The 16,466-nt window shown below is 48.6% G+C and overlaps 1 protein-coding gene across 1 annotated transcript in view; it reads right to left on the reverse strand.

Annotated features, from left to right (window-relative positions):
• tshr (thyroid stimulating hormone receptor) overlaps positions 1-16,466 on the reverse strand; it is a 114,070-nt gene that overhangs the window by 16,956 nt on the left and 80,648 nt on the right. The window contains exon 4 of the mRNA XM_060914217.1: positions 16,266-16,340. Within this exon, the coding sequence (XP_060770200.1) occupies positions 16,266-16,340 (75 nt within the window). The remainder of the gene's footprint in view (positions 1-16,265; positions 16,341-16,466) is intronic.

A 16,466-nucleotide genomic window follows, 5' to 3' on the forward strand; every position in this document is an offset into this window, starting at 1 on the left:
ATAGTGGCCAGTTGGGGTATTAAATGCATTTTTCCATTCATCCCCTTCTCTTATTTGCACCAGTTGGTAGGCATTGCAGAGGTCCAATTTGGAGAAAAACTGAGCCCCTGTAGTAATTTGAAGGCCATGGACAAGTGTGGCAAGGGGTACTGGTTCTTAACTGTGATTGCATTTAGTTCCTGATAGTCAGACCTTGGAGACTTATCTTTATTCTCCACAAAAAAAAACCACGCTTCTGCCCGGGACAATGACAAATGGATAATGCCAGCTGCTAGAAAACTAGAGATGCATTTGTCCATAGCCTCTCTCACTAGTGGGGAAAGAGAATAGATACAGTATGTCCCTTGGGAGGCATGGTCCCAGGTAACATTTCTATAGCGCAATCGTAGGGCTGATATGGAAGAAGAGAGGTGGTCCCAGTCTTACTGAACACCAGACAAATGTCCAGATATTCAGGAGACACATTAGAAAGATCCACAGTCTCATCAGGGCTGGTAACTAGAGGGGCCAGAGGAGTCTGAGCCAAAGACAGGCAGGTAGCTAGGCAGTACTCCAGGAGAGGACGGTCCCATCACTCCAGCTGATATGGAGGTTGTGTAGTCGTAACCAGGGGAGGCCAAGCACAATAGGCTTAAGAGAATCATTCATGGCAGAGAAAGAAATTGATCCAATGTGGTTACTTGAAACCTTCAAAGTTACCAGGTCTGTGATGTGGGAGATGGGACTGAGTTCAACCCCATTCAGTGGTCTGGTCACAAGGGGACAATCTAATTTCTGTAAGGAGATGCCCAGCTCCTCATCCCAGGAAGGCTTAATAAAACTCTGGTCTGCACCAGAGTCAATGAGGGCTTTGACAGACTGAATCTTATTCTGAAAAATTATCATGACAGGTAACACTGACCTTTCAGCAGGGGAAGAATATGTAGAAATGCCTACCCATATCCCCATACTTACTGTTGGGCAGACCCTTTTACCAGGCAGCAAGAGATGAAATATCCAGACCGTCCACAGTAAAAGCAGGAAATAGTCTCTTGACAGCACGTTCTTTCCTCTGGAGGTACTCAGGCCCTGCCTAATTGCATGGGCTCTGATTCATTGGAGGTGGCACCCTCCGATGGAGGAATGATGGTCCTAGGTTCAAACCTATGGCTCCTTCTCTGATCTCTTCTCTGATTTCACAGCAGTAAGCAAGCATCCACCTGACCGGCAAGGTCCACCAGGCTATCCAGGTTCTCAGGAAGGTCATGAGGTACAATCTCATCCAAAATGGCATGATTTAGCCCATGAAAGAATGCGTTGAATAAGGCACTCACATTCCAGTCTACTGCCGTAGACAGTAGAATTCAGACACTGAGTCTGGAATTCAGTGGCATAATAATGAACTGACCAAGCATCTTGCTTCAGCCCCATTCACTGTCTTGCCACTTCCCTGGCCTTGGGTAAATGGTCAAAGACCTTCTGCATTTCCTCCAGAAACTCCTTAAAACTTAAACAGTAGGGAACCCTGAGATCCCATACTGTTGTCCCCCACTCATGTACCTTTCCCATTAAAAGCATGATGACCTATGCTACACAAGAGCTCTCAGAAGGCAAGGCAAATGCCTGAATTCCAGAGCTCAGGACCACTGAGAAAGGAATGAATGGCATGTCCCAGGCGCACCATCATAAGGCTGTGGCACAGGCAGATGAGGCTTTCAGGGAGGGGGTAATGCAGGAGCTGCTGGTTGGCCAATAGGTGCTGGTGCTGGTTGGCCAGCGATCAAAGCCTGAAGACTCTGGGAGGAGAGTCTTTGTTGAGTGTCAGTAATGACGGTAATGCTCTGGTGAACCGCTGCAATCTCTTGCTGATGAACCCTGGATATTGAGCCCTGTTTAGCCAATGCTGCTTTGAATGTGTCATAGTCTGCTGGGTCCATTATGAGGCAGAAATATTCTGTCATGGCCCAAAGGTCCCAGGTGCAGATTAGGACCCTATGGGCAGCTATGGAAATCACAAGAAAAAGAATGAGACATATCTGATGAGTGAAGTGGCAAGACAGCAAGGAAAAGCACAGGCTGAAAGCAGTCACAGCAACATAGTCAATATTCACAGCCATCTTTATATCAAGTAACTAAATGTGAATGCATAGCAGGTGTGCTAGTGCAGCGTGGGGAGAACAGAGAAACATGGAGTGGAACACAGACACATGGGTCAGGACTTGGACGTTCCAGGCTGGATTGTGGCAAAAGTAGCAAGTATTCCTATGGAATCTAGCATCACACTATGAAACTTTTCTCACAGTTTAACGATTAGCTCCTAGCCTCTGCACCTGATGGACATGATCTTGTTGCATGTGGCATACCTTACAATATTATACTTCAGCTCCACAGCATCTGAGATTGGGTCATCCACCAGCCTCAAAAGGGACTCTCCTTTTGGCTTTTTATACTGCTTCATGTTGGTCATGCTGTCCAAGACCATTTGCAGCCAACAGCTTTCTTGAGGGGCGGCATGGTGGTGTAGTGGTTAGCGCTGTTGCCTCACAGCAAGAAGGTCTGGGTTCGAGCCCCATGGCCGGCAAGGGCCTTTCTATGCGGAGTTTGCATGTTCTCCCCATGTTCGCATGGGTTTCCTCTGGGTGCTCCGGTTTCCCCCACAGTCCAAAGACATGCAGGTTAGGTTAACTGGTGACTCTAAATTGACCGTAGGTGTGAATGTGAGTGTGAATGGTTGTCTGTGTCTATGTGTCAGCCCTGTGATGACCTGGCGACTTGTCCAGGGTGTATCCTGCCTTTCGCCCGTAGCCAGGTGGGATAGGCTCCAGCTTGCCTGCGACCCTGTAGAACAGGATAAAGCAGCTAGAGATAATGAGATGAGATGAGCTTTCTTGAGCTATGAAAAAACTTGGTCTTCCTTTTGGAGTCAACCACTCAGAAATGACAAGCTTGTTTTGGTAACAAAGGCTATGAAACTGAATCAATCACTGAGTTTAAAACAAAGAAAAAATGAACTCAAAATCTGCCACAGCAGAAGAGATAAAGGTAAAGAAGATCGGTCACACTGGAGAATTCAGAAGTTTGCAACCAGTAAGACTATGCTAAGAAAAAAAAAAAATCTAAGAGAGGGAGCTCAGAATTATGAAAGCAGTTTCCTTTAGAAAACTGACAGATAAGTGCTGCATTAATCCATCCATTCATTGTCTGTAGCCACTTATCCTGTCCTAGAGGGTCACAGGCAAGCTGGAGCCTATCCCAGCTAACTATGGGTGAGACGCAGGGTATGCTGCATTAATATTCACACTAATTCTTAGCTAACTGGAAAAAGAAAAAAAAAACCTAAGAAGTTAACGAGTCCCAATCTCCCACTTTGAAGGACAGGTTTTCTATAGCTCTGACAACAGTCGCAAGCTGTTGTGCAAATAAAAATAGCCCAGTGTGTAAGGGGCAAGAAAAAATAGGGAATTATGGTATTTATAAGGTTGCTGTGTTAGGACTAGGACTGTTTTGGCCTCTAGAGGCCGCTGTTATTTCCTTTTCGTGTCATGTTTATTTTGGCCTCTAGAGGCCGCCACTGTTCCTGTGTTTTGTGTTTGTGTTAATTGCCTGTTTAATCCTGATTATCTTCACCTGTGTTCAATTTAGTTTGTGTATTTATACCCCCTGAGTTCAGTCCTCTTGTCACGGAGTCTCTGTGCTGTTATGTTTATCTCCAGTTTCCTCTGTACCCTGTTCTTTATTTTGCATTTTGCTTTTCTTTTGGACCTAGTAGTTACTGGTTTTGGATCTTCTGAGCTTTGGTATTTTTGCCTTTTCTTTTCTGTTTTTTTGGCTTTTGTTTTGTACTTTTGGATTTTTTTTATTTTTTCCCTTATATCTTCTGAGCGTTTTTGTATTTTTACTTTTTGGATATTTTTTGTACATATTGTAAATAAACCTTTTGATACTTTTTCTACTTCCGCCTCACGCCTCTGCATTTGAGTCATCCCCCTGGTGGCCTAGTGGGGGTTTGCTGGATTATCACACCAACGAACCAGGTTCGAATCCCAGCAAAACCCTAACAGAAAGACTCTGTCATGACCGACTCAGCAGAGGCAGCTTCAACTCCTTCAGGGAATTATGGCAGCTTTGACACGCTCATGGACGTACGCTCACCAGCCAACGTGAGGCCCTTGCTCGCCACGAGGAACTGCTTCAGCAAATTGGGAAAACCCTGGCACAGCTGACATCTCTGCCTGCATCTCCTGATCCTGCTCCTGTGCCTCCTGCCATGCTGCCTTCTTCACCTCGCGAACCCAGCCTTCCTGCACCACAGAGGTACGACGGCAAGCACAGTGAGTGCCGAGAGTTCCTTACCCAGTGTCAACTCACCTTTGAGCTTCAGCCTACCACCTACACTACAGATCGCTGCAAGATTGCCTTTGTGATCACCTTATTAGCTGGTAAGGCGTGAGCCTGGGCTACTGCTATCTGGCAAAGACAGGGACCTGAGTGCCTTGATTTCCAGCTGTTTTCTGAAGAGATGCTTCTGGTCTTCGATCAGGCGCACATCAGTACCGACGCAGCCCGAAAGCTCATGTCCATCCGGCAAGGAGGAAGCGTCGCAGATTACGCCATCTTGTTCCGGACGCTCGCAGCAGTAAGTGGATGGAACGAGACTGCCCTGGTGTCAGCCTTCCACCATGGTCTGTCTGACCCCATCAAGGACGGTCTGGCCTCTATTGGATGCCCAAATGACCTCGAAACCCTCATCTCACATGCTATTTGTCTGGACAACAGGATGAGAGAACGCCACCAAGCCTTGAGCCCCCCCAGCCTCCCTACCTCTACCTGGAGACCGTCTACCTCCTTCAGTGACTGTCCAGAACCCATGCAAGTGGGTCGTACTCGTCTCTCCGCATCTGAGAGGGACCGCAGAAGGAGGGACAAGTGCTGCATCTACTGTGGCAAGACTGGTCACTTCCGAGCATCATGTCCCGAACTCTTGGGAAAAGGACCGCCCTGTCCAGCCGAGGGAGGGTTGTGACGGGGCCTACCCTCTCTCCTGGACTCCCTGGCCAAGGAATCTACATCCCGGTCTCCATCTCCTGGGGTGAGTCTGTCCACTCTTGTCAAGCTTTGTTAGACTCGGGGCGGCTGGGAACTTTATGGATATTCACTTCGCCCAAAGCATCAATATTCCGACTGCACCTCTTGAAGTCCCACTGTCTGTGTCTGCCCTCGATGGCCAAGTGTTAGGTGATGGAAGAGTCACCCAAGTTACTTCTCCAGTCTTCCTCCAGTCTCAAGGTCACAAGGAAGAAATATCCCTGCACCTGATTCCTTCACCTGAGTTCCCAGTTATTCTAGGCCTTCCTTGGCTTACTCGCCACAACCCTCGCATAGACTGGGTAACAAGCCAGGTTGTGGAATGGGGCCCTGCATGCCATGCCTCTTGTCTGCTCTCTAGCTCTCCTGTGTCTCCCGCCGAGCCCCCTGATCTCACTGAGTTATCTCAAGTTCCCACAGAGTACTGGGATCTCAAGGAGGTATTCAGCAAGAGCAGGGCCGCCATTCTTCCTCTGCACCGGGCCTACGACTGTGCCATCGACTTGCTCCCTGGGACTACCCCTCCTCGTGGCAGACTGTTTTCCCTCTCTCAGCCAGAACGCAAGGCCATGGAGGAATACCTCAAAGACGCCCTGGTCTCTGGGTTCATTCGACCCTCCACCTCACCTGCTGGTGCCGGCTTCTTCTTTGTCGGCAAGAAGGATGGGGGGCTTCGACCATGTATTGACTACAGGGGCCTGAACAAGATCACTGTGCGCAACCGATATCCTCTTCCGCTGATGTCCACTGCTTTCGACCTGCTCCAAGGCGCCACCGTCTTCACCAAGTTGGACCTACGGAACGCATACCACCTCATCCGTATCCGACAGGGAGACGAGTGGAAGACTGCCTTTAACACCCCGTCTGGGCACTACGAATACCAGGTGATGCCCTTCGGACTCACCAACGCACCAGCTGTTTTTCAGGCCCTAATCAACGACGTCTTAAGGGACATGATTAACCTGTACGTTTTTGTCTACCTCGACGACATCCTTATCTTTTCCAAGACCATGCAGGAGCACCGCCACCATGTCTGTCAGGTTCTCCAGAGGCTACTACAGAACAATCTGTTCGCCAAGGCCCAGAAATGCGAATTTCATGTTCCCGAGGTCTCCGTTCTGGGATTTATTGTATGGACAGGCCAACTCCAAATGGACCCTGCCAAGACCCTGGCCGTCCGGGACTGGCCTACTCCCAAGTCCGTTAAGGAGGTTCAGCGGTTCTTAGGATTCGCTAACTTCTACCGCAAGTTCATCAGGAACTTCAGTTCTGTAGCAGCACCCATGTCGGACCTCACCAAAGGGACAGGTGGATCTTATGTCTGGTCTCCTCAGGCGGAAAAGGCGTTCAAAGACCTCAAGGACCGCTTCTGCATGGCACCCATTCTGGTCCTCCTGGACACCTCCCAACCATTCATCGTGGAGGTGGACGCCTCGGACAGTGGTGTCGGCGCGGTGCTCTCTCAACGTTCGGAAGGAAAGCTGCACCCCTGCGCTTACTTCTCCCACCGCCTGAGTCCTGCGGAGTCCCGGTACGATGTGGGGGATCGAGAACTGCTAGCGGTCAAACTGGCCCTTGAGGAGTGGAGGCACTGGCTGGAGGGAGCGCAACATCCATTCCTGGTTTGGACTGACCACAAGAACCTGGAGTACCTCCAGCAAGCCAAGAGACTGAACCCTTGACAGGCTAGGTGGGCCCTGTTTTTCAGTCGGTTTGACTTCACCCTCTCGTACCGCCCCGGCTCCAAGAACACCAAACCTGACGCACTGTCCAGGCTGTTCTCTGCCACTAACAGGGAGAATGAAGTCGGGCCTGTTATCCCTGTGTCCCGGATTGTGGCCCCTGTCTGCTGGGGTATTGAGGAGGCTGTCCGACGAGCCCAACGCCAGGACCCCGGTCCTGGGACGGGGCCACCGGGCCTCTTGTACGTCCCACATCAAGCCCGGGCCAAGGTTCTCCAGTGGGGTCACTCTTCCCCTCTCACCGCCCACCCGGGAGCTCGGAGGACCCTGGACTTCCTGAAAAGACGCTTCTGGTGGCCTAACATGGAGAAGGAAGTAAGGTCATTTGTCCTGTACTGTGAGGTTTGCACCAGAACCAAGAACCCACGACAGTGTCCCCAGGGTCTCCTGCATCCTCTGACCATTCCCCAGCGTCCCTGGTCCCACGTGGCAGTCGACTTCATCACGGGTCTCCCTGAGTCACAAGGTAACACGGTCATTTTGGTCATAGTTGACAGATTCTCCAAGGCCTGCCGCTTCATACCACTGTGCAAACTCCCCTCTGCTCTTGAAACAGCGAAACTTATGTTTAATCATGTCTTCCGAGTCTTTGGTCTTCCACAGGACATCGTCTCAGACCGAGGGCCCCAGTTCTCCTCCCGAGTATGGCACGGGTTCTGCAAGGTCATCGGAGCCACTGCCAGCCTCTCCTCTGGGTTTCACCCACAGTCCAATGGTCAGACGGAGAGGCTCAACCAGGACCTGGAAACCACCCTGCGAGGCCTGGCTATGGATAACCCGACATCGTGGAGCACCTGGCTGCCATGGGCAGAGTACGCCCACAACACCCTGCAGTCATTGGCCACCAAGCTGTCGCCATTCCAGTGCCAATTCGGGTTCCAGCCACCTCTGTTCCCGGACCAGGAGGAGGACGCGGGGGTGCCCTCGGTCAACCAATATGTGAGACGGTGTCGCAAGACCTGGAGCAAGGTCAGGAAGACCCTCATACAGACCTCCAGAACCAACCAGACTCAGGCCAACCGCCATAGAAGACCTGCACACGCTTTCCGCCCTGGGCAGCGGGTTTGGCTGTCCACTAAGGACCTTCCGCTGCGGGTGGAGAATCGCAAGCTTGCTCCTCGCTACATTGGCCCCTTCAAGGTGGTGCGCAGGGTGAACCCTGTCTCCTACCGGCTCCAGTTGCCCCGGACTCTGAGGATCAACCCCACTTTCCATGTTTCCCTGTTGCGGCCCATACTGACGTCTATGTATGCCCCTGCCCCTAGGAACCCCCCACCCCCCTGCATCTTCCAGGATCAGACTGTGTTCACTGTGCATCGCCTGCTTGACTCCCGCCGGGTCCGTGGCGGGTTGCAATATCTGGTGGACTGGGAGGGCTATGGTCCTGAGGAGCGCTGCTGGGTTCCTGCTCGGGATGTCCTAGATAAAGAACTGTGTTGGGACTTCCATTCGGCCCATCCGGATCGCCCTGGGAACGTCAGGAGACGCTCCTAGAGGGGGGGGGTCCTGTTAGGACTAGGACTGTTTTGGCCTCTAGAGGCCGCTGTTATTTCCTTTTCGTGTCATGTTTATTTTGGCCTCTAGAGGCCGCCACTGTTCCTGTGTTTTGTGTTTGTGTTAATTGCCTGTTTAATCCTGATTATCTTCACCTGTGTTCAATTTAGTTTGTGTATTTATACCCCCTGAGTTCAGTCCTCTTGTCACGGAGTCTCTGTGCTGTTATGTTTATCTCCAGTTTCCTCTGTACCGTGTTCTTTATTTTGCATTTTGCTTTTCTTTTGGACCTAGTAGTTACTGTGTTTTTGGATCTTCTGAGCTTTGGTATTTTTGCCTTTTCTTTTCTGTTTTTTTGGCTTTTGTTTTGTACTTTTGGATTTTTTTTTATTTTTTCCCTTATATCTTCTGAGCGTTTTTGTATTTTTACTTTTTGGATATTTTTTGTACATATTGTAAATAAACCTTTTGATACTTTTTCTACTTCTGCCTCACGCCTCTGCATTTGAGTCATCCCTCTGGTGGCCTAGTGGGGGTTTGCTGGATTATCACACCAACAAACCAGGTTCGAATCCCAGCAAAACCCTAACATGCTGATGGTATTTTATAGCAACTACTATGCTATACAGTCACCACATGATGTTCTGGTAAAGGTCTTGGCATATGTGCAGATATGTACAGTACAAGAAGTTATCCAGGTGTTAAAACAACACCCCCCAGTGGTGAGGAGGGGTGAATTAGGATTTGCAATGAGCAAATCAAAATGAACTAATGAACTAAAACAAACTAATTGACACAAATCATTAATTTGCTGAAACATTTAACAAAAAAAATATCAATTGGATATTTCAACTGACCCCTGAAATTCGCATAGATTATACTGCTTTACAGGCTTTAATTGTAAAAACTGTGATAGCAATTGTCAGGAATGCAGGCAACAGACAGATGTAAATGCAATACAGAGTTTATTATGGCAAAGCTGGTAGACAAATCCAAATTGGTGATCAAAGGCAGAGTCGACAAACAGGCAAAGGTCAGCCGAGGCACAGACATAATACCAAAGGCAGAGACTATAAGCAATAACCAAAGTAAAAACTGGATAATTAACCAAATAATCAGCGCTAATAATCTAGGCTTGGTAAAGTCATGCAAGGGAACACTGAGTGTTTACTTCGCAATGTCTTAGTGAACAGAGAGACCTTAAAGCATATACGCAGAACCATGGCCTCACTTTCGTTTATAAATGCCTTGAGACCTCAAGAATGGCACAGGAATAGTTTTAATCTTTAACAATAAATCTAACATAGTAATTTTTACGATTAAAATGATTTATATAGGTAGCGGTCTGAGTGAATGACCTTGACGTCCATAACATCACAACAGGAAGTCTATCGGTCTCATCGCCACTTCCGCTATACTAAAACACAGAGCTGACTGCAACTGTGATCCTCCATTTTGAGCTAATTTATCGCCATGCCATGTAGATGTGTTTTTGGCCGGTGCAGCAACACGATAGAAGGTGGATTTATGTTGCATTCATGGCCCAAGAATGTTCAAACTGCAAAGATTTGGACATGTTTTGCAAGAAGTTCACAGGCACATTGGGCACCTACGAAATGGTCTCTCCTCCGCTCTGCACATTTTACTGAAGACTCATATGAGACCTCTGATCTGTTGAGGAGCGTTGGCTATGAGCCCGTATTGAAAGAGGGTGCAGTATCAACAACTAAAGAAAAATAAAACAAGAAAAGGAAAGTATTTATTTTATTTTTTTTAAAGTGAGTTCAGTTGCACCAGTCCTCCTGGAGTGTGAGCTGAGGGTTGTTGCTAAAACCCGGGACGGAACAGGATGGGACATATCACTTGGGCAGTGACCTCCCCGCGGTTGTTGCAAAAACCAGTGACATCCTGTTCCGTCCCTGGTTTTAGTAATTGCCTGAGCCCAGCAGTAATGGTGGAATACACAGTATGGAGAGAATGAATGGACTAGCTGTCTTATTTCTAAATTGGATATTGCTGCCATCTCGCCCTTATGTGGAAGAAGTGAATGAACAGAGGACTGAACGAACAACTGAAAGTTAGATTGTTTCAAAACAGTCGGCTACAAGATCGGCCTTCAAGAAGTGAGAGCACAGACGGGTAAGCTCCGACTCTCATTTGGATAAAAAAAACCCAACAGAAACAACACCTTGTTTACCTGCATTTAGATTAATACATGTAACTTGTATTGTGTGTTTAAGTTACCGGTATAAGATTATTTAATTTGCTTCAGAATGTGATTGTCCCAGTTCATCTGATTATTTAATTAGCCTTTTACGTTTTATCAGTGAAAATGCATGCATGTACATGTATGTTGCATCAGTTATAACACCTATCCTGTTTTAATGAGAGTCAACCCACAATCAATGAAGTCAAATCAGTCTTAGTTGAGCAAGTTGGTAATGGTATTTCTTATATTCACCATAAATTTTTATTTATATGACTTTGGTCTATAGCTGTCAAAGGCCTCAGCCTTAAAACCGGTTACACAGTGACGTCACGCATTCAGAGCTGGCTGGCTCAGTGGGGCAGCTCGAATGCCAATTTTACAGTCAATTTTAACTCTCAAAAATATATATTTTTTATTCCCATTTATACAGCATACAAGAGTCAAGGATGGAGATACTATCCACTCGGAAATTTATTTAAAAATAAAGGCTCTGCATATCTGCTTTAAATACACTTAAATGGTGATGAGGCTGTAGTTCAGAACAGGTGTGAGTAATGATTTATTACTCTGGAGACTGAAGCTGTGTCCGAAATCACTCACTCATTCACTACTTCCTACTCACTATCTAGGGAATTCTATATAGAGGACTATATAGTGAGCTCATTGGTAAAATGAAAAAACACTTTTGGACACTACTCTGCCACACCCTTATTTACGTCATTACTGTCGCACAATTAAAACATGCCAGATCAGTCGGCTGGTGGGTTTTCAAAATAATAAATACATGCATGTATTTTTGTGAGAAATACATTTCCCACATTATATTTCCCATATTATACTGAGCATAGGCGGCACAGTGGTGTAGTGGTTAGCGCTGTCGCCTCACAGCAAGAAGGTCCGGGTTCAAGCCCTGTGGTTCGAACCCGGCCTTTCGAGGGCCTTTCTGTGTGGAGTTTGCATGTTCTCCCCATGTCCGCGTGGGTTTCCTCCGGGTGCTCCGGTTTCCCCCACAGTCCAAAGATATGCAGGTTAGGTTAACTGGTGACTCTAAATTGACCATAGGTGTGAATGTGAGTGTGAATGGTTGTCTGTGTCTGTGTGTCAGCCCTGTGATGACCTGGCGACTTGTCCAGGGTATACCCCGCCTTTCGCCCGTAGTCAGCTGGGATAGGCTCCAGCTTGCCTGCGACCCTGTAGAACAGGATAAAGCGGCTAGAGATAATGAGATGAGATACTGAGCATATTTGTGTCTGCTGCATCTTTCAGTTCTGTTAAATCAAGGCTGAATAAGTTCTTCTTTGCCGCTGCCTTTTATTAAATTAAATTTGAGGGTTTTGGTTAATTCCTCGCTCTGCACTGTAACTTTTATTCTTGTATTTTATCTGTCTTTTTTTATTTTAGCTCATTTTCTATTCTCTTACTATTTTTAATTATACTTGAATGTCTGTTTATAATGTGTTTCTTCCTCCATCCATTCACCCCCAACACACTACAATATTATTGCCATTTTTGCGCCACAACTTGTCTCGTGCCCGTTGTCATAAGGAAAAACAAACTACTGCTATACTCAATCTAAAATACTTAACGGTCCTTATTAAACAGCTTTTACAGCTTTTCTTTGAGCACGACCGCAATGTATGATGGTATATATTGCTTGGGTAGTGACCATCGGTTGTACACTACTTTTCACGATGCATTGTGGGATACTATGAGTCTACTGTATAGGGTGTAATAATTCTCACTATACATTCGGACAGCACTACAAAATGGCAAACTCAGTATATAGTCCACTATATAGTGAGTAGTGAGTGATTTTGGACACAGGGCGAGAGTGGTGTGGTGCAGTTGTCAGTGGTGGCCATGTTTGAAGGCCATTGCGAATTTTGGGAAGTGGAGTCTTAAGTGTGAGCAGGTATGGTGCAGATGTGACAGCAGTATTTACAAACACTCATATAAAGCTTGATTGTTCAAGTATAGCCTTACTTAAGAACTGAAGGCATTAGCCAGGTGTTATGTCAGTTAAATATCACAGATTTTTGGAGCTAATTGCTAATTGTATTATATAATTGTATTATATTACACAATTACAGATTTTAATTTAATGCAATTGTAATCACCCCTCCTAGAACTGCCACTTTATTGTGGTGGAGGGGTTTGTGTGCTTGAATGATCCTAGGAGCTATGTTGTCGGGGGCATTATGCCCCTGTTAGGGTCTCCCAAGGCAGACAGGTCCTAGGTGACAGGCCAGACCAAGAGCAGTTCACCAAAACCCCTTATGAAGAATAATCAATCAAGGACCGTGACGTCACCCGGTATGGCGCAGCCGGGGCCCCACCCTGGAGCCAGGCCCGGGGTTGGGGCTCGTATGCAAGCGCTTGGTGGCCGAGCCTTTGCCCACGGGACCCGGCCGGGCTCAGCCCAAAGTGGTGACGTGGGCCCGATCTCCTGTGGGTTCACCACAACACAGAGGTAGCCGTAAGGGGCTGGTGCAGTGTGGATTGGGCGGCAGTCGAAGGCAGGGGCCTCGACGACCCGATCCCTGGACACGGAATGTCACTTCGCTGGGGGGGAAAGAGCCTGAGCTTGTGTGGGAGGTTGAGAGGTACCAGCTAGAGATAGTCGGGCTCACCTCCATGTACAGCTTGGGCTCTGGAACCCAGCTCCTCGAGAGGGGCTGGACTCTCCACTTCTCTGGAGTCGCCCATGGTGAACGGCGGCGGGCTGGTGTGGGCTTGCTTATAGCTCCCCAGCTCAGCCACCATGTGTTGGAGTTTACCCTAGTGAATGAGAGGGTCGCCTCTCTGCGCCTTCGGATTGGGGAGAGGGCTCTTGCTGCTGTTCGTGCCTACGGGCCAAATAGCAGTATAGAGTATCCGGCTTTCTTGGAGTCCCTGGGAGAGGTACTGAGAGGTGCTCAGACTGGGGACTCCATTATTCTACTGGGGGACTTCAACGCTCACGTGGGCGACGACAGTGACACCTGGAGGGGTGTGATTGGGAGGAACGGCCTTCCCGATTTGAACCTGAGTGGTGTTTTGTTATTGGACTTCTGTGCTAGTCACAGTTTGTCCATAATGAACATGTTCGAGCATAGGGGTGTCCATAAGTGCACGTGGCACCAGGACACCTTAGGTCAGAGGTCGATGATCAACTTTGTTGTCGTTTCATCGGATCTCCGGCCCTATGTCTTGGACACTCGGGTGAAGAGAGGGGCTGAGCTGTCAACTGATCACCACCTTTTGGTGAGTTGGATCCCCTGGCGGAGGAGGAAGCCAGACAGACCTGGCAGGCCCAAACGTATGGCAAGGGTCTGCTGGGAACATCTGGCCAAGCACTCTGTTGGGGAGGTCTTTAACTCCCACCTCCGGGAGAGCTTCTCCCAGCTTCCGAGAAGGCGGGGGACATTTAGTCTGAGTGGACCATGTTCTCTACCTCCATTGTAGATGCGGCTGTTCAGAGCTGTGGCCGCAAGGTCTCCGGTGCCTGTCGTGGAAGCAATCCCCGAACCCGGTGGTGGACACCGAAAATAAGGGATGCTGTCAAGCTGAAGAAGGAGTCCTATCGGGCCATGTTGGCCTCCAGGACTCCTGAGGCAGCTGACGGGTATCGGCAGACCAGGCGTGCCGCAGCTCGGGCAGTTGCGGAGGCAAAAACTTGGAACTGGGAGGAGTTCGGTGAGGCCATGGAGGAGGACTATCAGTCAGCCTCGAAGAAATTCTGGCAAACCGTCCGGCGCCTCAGGAGGGGGAAGCAGTACTCTGCCAACACTGTTTACAGTGCGGGTGGGGAGCTGTTGACCTCGACTGGGGACACTGTCGGGCGGTGGAAGGAATACTTCGAGGAGCTCCTCAATCCCACAGTCACATCTTCCATTGAGGAAGTGGAGGGTGATGACTCAGAGGTGGACTCATCCATTACCCAAGCCGTAGTCACTGAGGTGGTTAGCAAGCTCCTCGGTGGCAAGGCATCGGGGGTGGATGAGATCCGCCTCAAGTATCTCAAGTCTCTGGATGTTGTGGGGCTGCAACATCGCATGGTGGTCGGGGACAGTGCCTCTGGAGTGGCAGACTGGGGTGGTGGTCCCTCTTTTTAAGAAAGGGGACTGGAGAGTGTGCTCCAATTATAGGGGAATCACACTTCTCAGCCTCCCAGGGAAGGTTTACTCCAGGGTACTGGAGAGGAGAATTCGGCCGATAGTCGAACCTCAGATCCAGGAGGAACAATGCGGTTTTCGTCCTGGTCGCGGAACACTGGACCAGCTCTATACCCTTCATAGGGTGCTCGAGGGTTCATGGGAGTTTGCCCAACCAGTCCACATGTGCTTTGTGGATCTGGAGAAGGCATTCGACCGTGTCCCTTGTGGTATTCTGTGGGGGGTGCTTTGGGAGTATGGGGTTCAGGGCTCTTTGCTAAGGGCTGTCCGGTCCCTGTATGAATGGAGCAGGAGTCTGGTTCGCATTGCCGGCAGTAAGTCAGACCTGTTCCCAGTGCATGTTGGACTCCGGCAGGGCTGCCCTTTGTCACCGGTTCTGTTCATAAATTTTTATGGACAGAATTTCTAGGTGCAGCCAGGGGCCGGAAGGAATCCTGTTTGGGAACCACAGGATTTCATCTCTGCTTTTTGCAGATGATGTTGTCCTGTTGGCTTCTGCAAACCAGGACCTTCAGCATGCACTGGGGCAGCCTGCAGTCGAGTGTGAAGCGGCTGGGATGAGAATCAGCCCCTCCAAGTCCGAGGCCATGGTTCTCGACCGGAAAAGGGTGGCTTGCCCTCTCCAGGTTGGTGGAGAAGTCCTGCCTCAAGTGGAAGAGTTTAAGTATCTCGGGATCTTGTTCACGAGTGAGGGAAGGATAGAGTGTGAGATCGACAGGCAGATCGGTGCAGCCTCCGCAGTGATGCGGTCGCTTTACCCGTCCTTCGTGGTGAAGAAGGAGCTGAGCCAAAAGGCGAAGCTCTCGATTTACCAGTCAATCTACGTTCCGACTCTCACCTATGGTCATGAGCTTTGGGTAATGACCGAAAGAAGATGATCACGGATACAAGCGGCCGAAATGAGTTTCCTTCACAGGGTGGCTGGGCGCTCCTTTAGAGATAGGAAGAGAAGTACAGTCACTCGGGAGGAGCTCGGAGTAGAGCTGCTGCTCCTCCAGATCGAGAGGAATCAGCTAAGGTGGCTCGGGCATCTCTTTCGGATGCCTCCTGGACGCCTCCCTGGGGAGGTGTTCCAGGCATGTTCCCCCGGGAGGAGGCCCCGGGGAAGACCCAGGACACGCTGGAAGGACTATGTCTCTCGGCTGGCCTGGGAACGCCTCGGTGTTCTTCCCGAGGAGCTGGCTGAGGTGTCTGGGGAAAGGGAAGTTTGGGCTTCCATGCTCAGACTGCTGCCTCCGCGACCCGGCCCCAGATAAGCGGAAGACAACGAGACGAGACGAGGCAATTGTAATCAAGACATCTTGAGTTTTGGCATTTACTAGAGATATATAGTCAGTATGTATTATATACAGTAGGAATCATGTCTTCTTGCCATATTATCAATCCTTTCCACTTTGTGGAACGTCACATAATACTAGCCGCTGTCACCTCTGGCTTGTTCATTAGCGATCTAAATCTACATGTAAATTTCTGTAAAGCTGTTTAATGACAGTATCTGATGTTAAAAGTGCTATACAAATAAAACTGAATTAAACAAAAATTGAACTCTTCCTATGTCAATTGTACATTTGTTCAGAACTATAAGATGATAAACTTTCTCACAAGTATTTTAATTTTGGTAAAGCCTCGAAAGCTTCAGGATCGATGTTCATCAGACTTCTGGTGTTTCTTATTTCTCTGTGAGGAAATAAAGAGAGAACAACTTAGCATTTTTATTGTGATGTTGATTTTCACCCAAGCAAAAACAAGAAAGAACACCATACACAATGTATTATTCATAATGATAGGATCATTAGTCTAAAC

The sequence above is a fragment of the Neoarius graeffei genome, chromosome 2 (genome assembly GCF_027579695.1).
Source record: "Neoarius graeffei isolate fNeoGra1 chromosome 2, fNeoGra1.pri, whole genome shotgun sequence".
In the NCBI taxonomy this organism is placed as follows: Eukaryota; Metazoa; Chordata; class Actinopteri; order Siluriformes; family Ariidae; genus Neoarius; species Neoarius graeffei.